The sequence below is a fragment of the Xenopus tropicalis genome, chromosome 5 (genome assembly GCF_000004195.4).
Source record: "Xenopus tropicalis strain Nigerian chromosome 5, UCB_Xtro_10.0, whole genome shotgun sequence".
In the NCBI taxonomy this organism is placed as follows: Eukaryota; Metazoa; Chordata; class Amphibia; order Anura; family Pipidae; genus Xenopus; species Xenopus tropicalis.
Window position 1 is genome coordinate 32,710,430 of NC_030681.2, and position 11,374 is coordinate 32,721,803.

General features: G+C 41.5%; 1 protein-coding gene across 2 annotated transcripts in view; it reads right to left on the minus strand.

The window, feature by feature from the left end:
- Positions 1 to 10,551, minus strand: part of ugp2 (UDP-glucose pyrophosphorylase 2) — a 55,005-nt gene extending 44,454 nt beyond the window's left edge. The window contains exon 1 of one of the 2 annotated variants that reach the window (XM_012962907.3): positions 10,397 to 10,551. Coding sequence is in view for 1 of the 2 variants with exons in the window: in NM_001007510.1 (NP_001007511.1) it covers positions 6,543 to 6,561 (19 nt within the window). In the remaining variant the exon portion in view is untranslated. Of the gene's footprint in view, positions 1 to 6,542; positions 6,789 to 10,396 lie in introns of those variants that run through there. The other variant, NM_001007510.1, reaches the window with a different exon arrangement.
- Between the last annotated feature and the right edge of the window lie 823 nt (positions 10,552 to 11,374).

Consider the following 11,374-nt stretch of genomic DNA (forward strand, 5'->3'; position numbering starts at 1 on the left):
AACATGGAAAACACATTAGTAAATTATCAACAGAGCAGTCTGAGGTACCATAAATAGAGGAGTCGGATTGGAAGGATTTATGTACCGACTGCACAGCCCTGGTTTTCCCTGTGACATCGCATAGGAAGGTTTGCTCATGCAGTCCCTCGAATATGGACCTGTTCCTCATGCTACAAATGACCAATATAAAAAGCAGTTAAAGGGACATTACACTGGCAGTGCATGGTAAAACAGTTCTGTTCTTTAGTATAACCAACCTTGTATCAGTAACAGAATGCATAGTAACAGCACTATTGCCATTGCATTTAGCTGGCATAAACCTACCTAACCATACTATCTTTTGAACAAGTTGCAGAATGAGCCAACATTTGCCAAATCTGACCAACCTATAGGCAGTCAACACCAGGCTGTTTCAATACATTCCCCCCTAGGGCTAAAGCCTGTGTGGAGCAGTCAGCTGCAGAATGCATCTAAAGCTGGCCATACACGTGGCGATCTGACGATGTACACGTGGCGATCGTCAGATGTGCCACACACCATTCAGGGCTGAATCGGCAGGTAAGGAGGTAGAAACAATAGGATTTCTACCTCCTTCTGCCGATTCAGCTCTGAAGGGAGATTTTGATCAGGCGCCTTCTATGGTCAAAATTTTCCAACTGGTCCGATCGGCGAGTCGGCCGATATCAGCAGCTTCCTGCGATATCGGTCGACTCGCCGACATACCATACACGCACCGAATATTGTACGAAACGAGGTTTCGTACGAAATTATCGGTGCGTGTATGGCCACCTTAATGCTTGATGCTTGTCCTTGGACATCAGAAATTTCTGCCCCATCAATACCTGAAGGAACCATAAATATATCAGTCAACAAGGTGATTGTTTTGGTTCCATCCACAGGGCAATTTTCAAAGGTAGTCAAAAGCCCGTGTATTTACCCAGAGATACAACTGAAAGGGGTTGGTGAGAACTATGGTTCATGGGGGGGGTAAATTCTGCCCATGGCCAGTGAATGCTTACACCAATATGTAATAAAAGTCACTATATGTTTGCCCAAGTGCAATAACCCACACCAACCAATAAGTGAAACACGGTGGCACCATTTCATGCAATCCCACTGATACCTTGATAGTCTGAAACAAGACATGCATGCTGCTTACATTGGACAAGAAATAGTGTTTGTTTTGTCCACCATTCCATCTATTTTTAATTGATAAATTGTCTGTTTTGTATCAGGGTGACCTCTGTTTTATTACATTCAATAACAGAAACTGGTAAAACAGACACGCTGGCTTACAGACTTATCATTTAGAATCTAAGGCACATGCAATCCAGAGATTTACTGGCCCTGCCCTTTTAGTCCTTCCTGCAGCCATGAAGGACTAAAGGATAAGCCTCAGTTATTAAATTGCAGTGTTTCATGTTTATAAGAGAGTAAAAATCAATTCTAAAAAAAAAAAACAACTGCATGAAGTAGGAACACACAGTAAGAGAACAATGGACTGCCTGTATTGAGGTGTCTCTTCAACAACAAAAAACATGAGAATTCACTACTTACAATCTAATGTAAAGTATCAATCATACTAATTCTGTTCTTTACAAAGATACCACAATTTATTCGGCATTTCACTATGCAGCTCCTTTGCACACACTACAACAAAGGTTATCTGTAACAGGTATGGGATCAGTTATCCAGAAACCTGCTATCCAGAAGTTACTGAGTCAATTTACAAAACATGCAGTACTGTATATAACAAGGGTAAGTGTGTACAACAACAGACTTACTGGTTCAGTTTATCCCTCCTCATCCATAAGAGTATATAGGTAAATACTACCCCTTTAAGGTACACTGGTCAACAAATACACAACATGAAAGAAACACAGTACTATGCCAATATACGCAATGGCCCAGATTTAAACACCACACTTATTCAACACAGACAAATGCTCTGAAACATCTCTTATCAGGATCAAGTCAGGACAAAAGAGGAGGGGCACTAAATAACCCATAGATATGCATTACAAATAACACAAAACTTCAGTGCATATTTACAAACACAGTTTCTAAGTATGGGCAACTGCAAATACCAACCAATTATTAATTAGTTTTGAATTGCCTACTAAAAAATTAGAAAATGAAGCAAATACCTGGTTGCCAATGGCACGTTCACTTGTGCAAGTTATGTTAGTAAAAGAGCCCTTATGTGTACTTATGTGTAACAATAGTAACAATGAACATTAAGTCAACCATGGTGGAAACTGGGTTTAAGCATCCTATCAGTAGCCAGGGTATCCATGGGATGACCATTTGCAAAACTCACTGACTATTCGATGAATGAACTGCTTGGATCAATACACTGGTCAACTGCCAGAATATCAGACTGTTTGCAGCACAACCCAGTCACATATCAATTGATTTGGCCACTGATATCGGTAGCTCAATAGTTTACTCATGGAGACAGAAGGAGCTTCCCCCTCTCTCAGTTGCAGATCTTCGAATACCTTAGACACAGCAAGGAGGCAATAATAGCTTTTTGTCCTGTGTGCTCTGTTGTGAACCTGATGGAAGTCATGGCTTGGGGAATAATGGACTCTGAGTGCATCGCCCACTCAGCATATTGTGAATATACCTTTGAGCTCTGCAAAGAGCAAACCAGGTCAGCTCTGATAGAAATATATGTTTATAGAAATGTGCATTCACATCATTGACTATGCTATGTATGTGAGCTAGAGAACGGAATGAATAGCCAGTTTTTCTATAAAGGCTTTAGGAACATGCTTGGAATTAACCACTGCAATCCTGACAGCTCTTGATAAAATGAAAATCAAAGCACCCAGAACAAGTTCAGCTATTAGGTAAAGTGTAGATCAACACCAAGCAGAGAACAGGGGATTAAAAGCCACTATTTTAGGTATATAAATCACTGGTACAGTATTAATATAACATAGACATTATCTAAGCACTTCATCATGAAGTCAAGAAAAACGACCAGCAGTGGGATCCGTAAAAATAATTAAGACACTGCTGAAATTACTTCCTAAACTGTACTACTAAAGAGTTGAATATTTTGCATGCGAGGATGGTTTAACTGCCAGGAAGTGTTGTGCTGATGGATCTAAGATAGCCTACATTTGCTTTGTATTGTTTTAGAGCTGGCCCGTTTCTGCACCCTGTGTCATATTTACATTATTCCCAGCGTCTGTCCCACTCTCCCACTTTGAATGTCCTCAGTGCAATGCTGGTGCACTTGTATTCTTTTTCGACCTTCAAGTGACAGCACATATACAGAAGACTGCTATGCATGCTGCTGTACAGACATCTATGCACAGCAGAAGAGACAGATTTCATATATATATATATATATATATATATATATATATATATATATATATATATATATATATATATATATATATATGCAACTGTAGCCAATATGGTAACCACAACCCATAGTGCTACAACCATATGCCTACAGAAGGGCAATAGCAGAGGGGACATTTAGTGACCTTTGCAAAATTGCAAAACGCTTTATATTGTGTATAATGTGAACCACTAAATGCAAAGTCCAATTGCTTTGTGAGACACTGCCCATAGGTGCACAATTTAAAAGTGCTGTATGCAGGGCTTTGCATTGGAATTTGTCTAATTTGTATCCCAATGCATTAAGACTGGCTTGCATGTAACAATTCACCTTTTCAGCAATACAAAAGTATTTTTAGGCATTTTATAACCCCCATCGGAGGTGATTTCATGCTGGCAACAAAATGCCATGGCCCTAATGAGTAAAATGGATATCAGAGAGTTACATAGAAGTCAAGCCCGGACTAGGATTCAAAATAGGCCCTGGCATTCCAAGCACAAAGAGGCCTATACAGAAGCCCCCTAGCTCACTAAACAGTGACTGTCTATGGTAGGGATCCACAACCTTTTTTACCTATGAGCCAACATCTAATGTAAAATTAATTGGGGAGCAACACAAGTGTGAAAAATGTTCACAAGGGTGCCAAATAAGGACTGTGATTGGCTATTTGGTAGCTCCTATGTAGACTGGCAGCCTACAGGAGGCTCTGTTTGGCAGTACAACTGTTTTTTGAGCAACTAAGACTTGCCTCCAATTCAGGAATTCAAAAATATTCACCTGCTCTGAGACCACTAGGAGCAACATCCAAGGGGTTGGGGAGCAACATGTTGCTCATGAACCACTGGTTGGGGATCACTGGTCTATGGCATCTTATAGCAGCCCCTCTGGCATTTGTCAGAATCCACAGACTGACAGTCTGGGCCTGAGAAAGGTGTTCTAAGAGATAACACTGTATCAGAAATAACTGGTGCCAATCTTTACTAGTGAAATCTTACAGGAAGACTCTATTGTATATATCACTCCTACTTGAAATTATTTTGTAACAAATGCTTTAAAACTTTTAAAAAAACAGCTGAAATTTACATTGGATTGGGATCGGCCTTATTTGACACTGAATGTGGTGTTTTACTGTGACTTTACAACAGGAAAACAAACAACTTTTTCTGCAGTCGAAGAGACAAGCACAATGGAAAGTGCTTACTTCCAAGAAAAGGTATAGCTATTTTTAAGTATGGTTTATGGTCACTTGGTTTTGTAGAAATATTTAGCATGCAATGTGAGTTATTCTGCCCAAAATCCTTATTTATCTGTATATATCTTAGTTGTTAATTGTTATAATTATTTTTTAGTAGCTCCAAATTATGGAAAGATCCCTTATCTTGAAAATCCCCGGTCCTGAGCATTCTGGATAATATATCCTATACCTGTATTAGGTAAGAGGGGCCCTGAAACTCCAAGAGGTGTTTGATCTGAAAAAAATCCAACAACCACTGATCTATAGCTTACTATAAATATGTTGCTTTATATGAAGACTGGACCACCGCAGTATGAGACTGAGGAGCAGGATAAGTAACCCTAATAATCTCCAAGACTAACATAAAAAAAGAAAACAAATGTCCCACAGAAAAACTCTTATGGTTACTCTATTATTTAAACACATTTGGAGAAATATATTGATTTTGCTGCTTTTTCATATTACAATGATTATTGTTGGTCCTAAAGTATCACAATAGCAGTCCTCTGTAGAAGCAAAATGTGAAATGATTCTGCTCTATTAAACAAAAGGCTGGACACTCCTGTGCTACAGAAAATTCTACGACACAGTGGCATCTCATATAAGGCACCCAATAAAGCTATATTGTATGCTCCTTTTCTAACTGTGTAACACTGGAGAAGCAACACAAAGCAGTGTGATACAGTTTAATGCCTAAGGAATATTTACCAGCTATGGGACTTAAATGTACAAAGTCTAAACATTACATAGAAATACTTTCAGCAACTTCTCCAGTAAGGAATCTAACATGCCTATTACATGCAAATACACAGAGAAAGCCGACAGTCGGCCACTCTGACAACTCATCCTGCCGATGTGCACACAGGCATAGATCCTGTCAAGAGAGCACAGCATTGCAGCAAAGTCATTTTCTGCTCCTGGTTTGACCTCCATTGACTGATTGCTTTTTATGTGTGAGGCCTCTATCAAACCATGTAGACTGCTTCCTTTCTTAGCAATTCTGACTGCTATAAAATATAATTACCCAATACTTAAAACCAGTTTCATATACACACAAGCATTTTAACTGCTGCTTAGGCAAAAAGATGCTATAGCTTGAAGCCTTCTCTTTTTATCTACGGTCACCTAAAGAGAACAATTAAGTAGGCTTTATGCAAGCGTGCAATCAGGAGTCTTTTCATTACACACAGCAGTAAAAAATCAGAATGTTGTTTCTTTGAACTACAGCTCCCGCTCCTTTCAGAGCAGGGAGTTGCTGTGCAAATTCTGCAGACATATCCCACTGATCTGAAAGAATATAAGCAGAAACTCTTGCAACCCCAATTTAGGCTTGGCATTAAAAAAGCACTCTACTTCCTCCTTCCTGTGCTTTACTGTGGGGCAGATAAAATGTTTCTGGGTGCTCACTGCTGGTGATTAAGGTCTGGCCTTTGAATGGGCACAGAGTTCTGGTAAAGAGTATTACACCTGTGGCCCTCCAGGTACTGATCCACAGCCTCCAGCATCCTGTGATCCAGTAAAAGGGTGAAGGCACATAGAGCAGCACATAGCAGATACTTGTCATGGCTACTAAAATAGAGAATGCTGAGGTTTTACTGATAATTGTATATATGTGTGTTTTAGCCTAAGCAATTCTTAGTATTGTCTATGGCAGCGTATTTCCTGGCGTTTAGTAGCCATGACAAGTAGCTGCTACAAAGTATCTCTTCATCCAAAGGGTACAGGTCAGACATTTCTGACAGCTATGCTACACACATCTGAGATTTAGGTAGAGCATATGCATTCAGCTTGTCCCTGTAGAAGTGATGATTTGGGTTGCACAGGACCCCTTCCTAGTGCATCTGTTCCCTGAAGAGTTAACCCTTACCCGGCTTGTCAGCTGAGGGGCAGGGACTAGGGCAGTTACTACACGCAGTAGAAGTCGCAAACACTGAGCAATTCACTTACCTCCCGGAAAGGAAGTCATGTTTTCCTATGAGCTGTGCGAGAAGCTACTATATTACTGGGTCACCCCAAGGCTCAGCGCCACTATGGCAAGGGAGTCGCTTCTAGGGTGACACCAGTTTGGCAGCTATGGCCGAGAGCAGGCAGCAGATTCCAGATAGCCTCCAGCAGGGGAGAAAGTTGGAGAACGGTGCAGACTTGAGCGGATCGGACACTATTTTGTAGTTATTGCCCCCGGGTAGCGCTTGGTCACCTCCTTGGATGCACTGTACAGAGGTGCAAGCCAGACCTATGCATTTCATCAATGGGGGAGGGCGTGCCTAGTACAACGTGTGCCAGCCCACTGCCCGTAGGGGGCCAAGTCAAACAGAGCACGTATTCTTTCTCCTCCTCCCCATTCCCCGATGACTAATGCCTCTGCCTTTAACCAATTCGGGTGCGACTCACCGCGACTCCCCCTGCCAGAAACCTCACACTCTTTCTATAAAGGCGAAATTCACTGAGCTTCGGCCAACTGCAACTGCCAGCATCATCGGGCAACTGAGGGGGGCTGGGGTTATGCTTTTCCAACGTAGCGCCTCGGCTTGTATCACCCACTGGGGCTGCCTGCCCCCCTGCGCCAATTCATTCCAGCCCCCCTGCCCACGCATCTGGATGGCAGCAAAACCACAGCAGTCGGGCTGTAGAGAACTACAGCTCTCAACATCCCAAAGGATGAAGGTCCATAGGCTAAAGATCCCTGGATACGGCCACACTCTCACTGAGAGAAAAGCAATACGCACTGCAAATCCCTTCCCGCACTAAAGCTGATGGCACGGCTATTGGTCAGGCAATTGGTCAGGCTCTGGGCCCTGCAGTAACGAATCGAATCACAAAGCATATAAATGGCACATCTACCAGCAAGCCTTCCGAACATGGCCTTTCAGTGTATTAATCACTATGGGCTTGGCTCTTTGATGGTGCCCGTCCTGCAGCATGTGTTATAAATGAGGTCCCATAGAACATGGATAAATGCAACAGAATGTATATTTCACTATTACAAGAAAATACCTTTGTTACTCTGAGAAGCAGGAGAATGCAATAATGCAAATTCTGCCTGTTTTTTTCTTTATGAGGTGATATGCTAATTATATTAAAATGTATATTTATGGGCCAATTATTAATTATGTTTTATCTATTAATGAATGTATTGCAGGGGTATTCTTGCACAGAGCTGTCCAACTGGTGGCTTTTAAAGATAATTCTATGGCCCCCAGACAGATGGAGTTCCATTGACCTCTTTGGATGATGCCATTATTTTATTATAAGGTAGCCCCCAAATGTGTACTTTAGTAAATATTCAGTTAAACACTTGGACAGCACTGTTCTTTTATCAGATAATAAGAAAATGTTTATGAGATGCTAAATTCTTTGTTCCTGAAGCACAGCAAGCAATTCAACCATATCAACAGCCTCCTCTTAAGGGTACAGCTTTATAGGCACCACAAAGCATGGCTTCCATGTGCAATAGCTTATCTCATAGAAAAAATTCTAGGTAGTGCAGGATTATAAAACATTACTCTATAAACTGATGCTTTCTAATGGGATGGAATTTATAGGGGTGTTAAACACAGAAAAAACAACCTTGTTGCCAAGGCGGGAACACTCATGGGTACAGTGAGGTAGGGGTATGGAGTTCCCTTGCTTCCACCACCCATAATGCCAATTTACCAATACAAATAGTGTGCAACTACAAATGGGCTACATACTATTATAATGCAACATAAGCTTTCACCTTGCTTTCAAGCAGGTATTAGAAAGACAAAGCACCTTATCCTGTTATCATGACTCAAAGTGATAAACCTGTACTTTAGGCACCTACAGTGTAAGGGCAATGACACACAAAGCTACTTGTAGCAGCTAAAAAATACTGATATTTGTCTCTATAAGGGCTCTGGCACATGAGGGAGATTAGTCGCCCGCGACAAATCTCCCTTGTTGCGGGCGACTAATCTCCCCGTGTACCAGAGCTCTAAGAGTGTTTTAACACAGACTATTTTTAGTATTGTCTATGGCAGGGTATTTCCTGGTGTTTTGTACCTATGACAAGTAGCAACATGGGTCATTGCTTTCTCTCTCCGACACCATGTGACAAAGCTCTCGGCCCATTCTCCTCCCTATTTAGCACAGAGGAGGCCTACCAGCTCAAGTGTGGTTTGTTCACGAAGATATCCAGAATCCCTTTTGCTAGGATTGCTGGGTCTTTTTTTCATAGGAAGTAGCTCCATCACATGAGTACAAGAACATACACCAGGATTCACAAGCACAAAAAAAAGCAACAATTGCTTTTTTAGAAGTAAAACATTTGTTTCTCCCACAATGACACATTGGTTTCAGCTGTAACTGGATTGTGAGTTTATCTCCTTAACACAAGTTATTTACATAATTCCAGCAATACACATTGTTCTGTCTCATACATTCAGGAAACATGAGAAATGGGTGGACAGATGCAAACGAGTCACCTGCACTGCTGTCAGGCTATCCTGAAAACAAACATTCCTTCTCACAGGGGAGGATGACTGGTTAAGGGAAGGACAGGCAGGGTGATTGTCGATTACAAGTATAGTTAGTGGGTGAGCAACAAAACACTGATAACTGCCAATGGGCATAAATAATAACCACCTTGACCCTGCCAGTGCACTCACCGATGATTATCATTTGGAAAGAATATGGAAATTAACATTTTGGTTCATGTAAGGGCAATTGCAGCAAAATATCACAATTGCCCTGTTCTCCACTGACCTAAGCATCACTGCAGTAGAGATAATTAACAAGCTTATGGCTCAGCAGGCACCTATAAAGGCCTGGTTTATCTCAAGATTTTGAATTCTCGTCACCAATAAGTAATGATAACGAAATGGGTGTAGTGCACATTGAGTTACATTACATAAATGATGTGTACTTATATGTGGCTATAGCATAAGCCACTGATCTAAAAGTTCACCTTTGCTCTCTACAATTACTGCCCTCCTCTTACCAGACACCCTTCTCTTCTAACAGCACAGGAGTTAACCCAGTTTAATGCCGGAGCTGACATTTCTCTGGCCCAAGCAACAAAGTGCAGTGTTATTTTAAGAAAGCGACGGAAGCCTAAGTAGCATGCCAGCCTGATCCTGAACTCTTGGCGTGCAGATCTTGCTCTGACCTTGACTCAATGTTACAGGATGGTTTCACCACACACAGGCAACAGCAGGTTTAGCAATAAGGGTTTGGAAACAGGGGTAGGTCACAGGGGTCCAAGAACAAATCCAATACAAATAACAGAGATAAAAGCAAGCATGCTGCTATATTGTATGTCTATGATATATTATATGGCTGGTTTCACCTACAGTCCTGGCATCCCCTGACAGCTGCTTAGATTAACATAGCGACCATTTTGGGCTGCAGGGGGTTCAGAAGATCATGCATAGCTGTGGTTTATACCACATAAAGGGAAAGCTGTAAAGTGTGCTGGTTGGATATAGCTGGCATATATCAGGGAACTTTAATGTGCAATAGAGGGTACTTGTACAGTTGTATCAGTGATGGTTCATGTGCCTGATGGAAGTTATAGATAGGCTTTAATTTGTAGGGTACAGGGTGGGTATTGGCTTCGTGATGCTGATAATGTACAGCAAAATACATGTGGGCGTGGCCTGTTTAAAGGATAGCCCTTCAAATACAATATGGTTGCCAAGCAACATGTATATAATACACATACTATAATACAGAACAATGCCTCATGTACAGAAGCCAGTTCACAATGTGTATATGATCTATGTATGTATAAATTGCTCGGTGTATCTGTAAGCGTAAATGGCGATACGGCAACCACATACCGCCCAACAGTGACACTTTTCGCGGGGGCAGTGCCGACTTTCCTAACACAACCCGCAGTCCCGGATCGCTGCTTATGCGTCCCGCAACGCCAATAATGTCCGGCTCCCCGGCTGCGGTCTGACAGCTAATCCCGGCGTCACAAACCTCATCTCGCGAGATTATGGCGTCACATTCACGTATATAAGCGTGTGACGCTACGGTGTGGGACAGTGACGAGCAGGCTTACAGGGTTCTGCTCTAATAGGATTATTCGGTTGTGGAGTCTGTGCTCCTAATAGATCACAAGTTGGTCATTATTTTCAATCCACAGCTCCTACTTGTTCCAGAGAAGAAAGAGGACTAAACGCTTTATTTTTCTTGTGGTTATTAATAATATTTGCCATCACCAAAGTATCTGCTCTCAGAATTTAACCAAAAATAAAATTCATTGTTTAGTGTATGCAAAGAAATCTGACTCCTGCCAGGGAAAAACATAAAAAAATATATCTGTTCCTTGTTGCCAGCAATACATGATAGCACCTGTAGCATCAGCTTTTACTTTTCCAGGTTCTCTGTCAGTTTTGCTGAAGAAAGTTCCTGCTCCCCAAAATGGTGTCTGTGAAGAGTTGTGCTGCAGGGGTTCCCCTTGTTTGATGGAGGAGTAAGCCCACACCAGGGGTCACCTATACAGACTTAAAGTTGTTTTTAGTTCTGGTCCAGTGTTTTATTTGAAGACTAGCAATATTTAACAAGTTATGGATGAAATATGGGCTAATTTAGGAGCACATTATTGGTGAAAAATACCAACAGTAGTCTTTAGTTCAGGGCTGTGGAGTTGGAGTCGAGGAGTCGGAGGCAATTTTGGGTACCTGGAGTCAGAGTCGGCAAAAAATGAACCGACTCCGACTCCTACTAAATTTAAATGGGAATAAAAAAAAAAATAAAGCAAGTTTAAATGTCCCAATTCACAAACAGTCATAAATAATTACTTCTCTGCT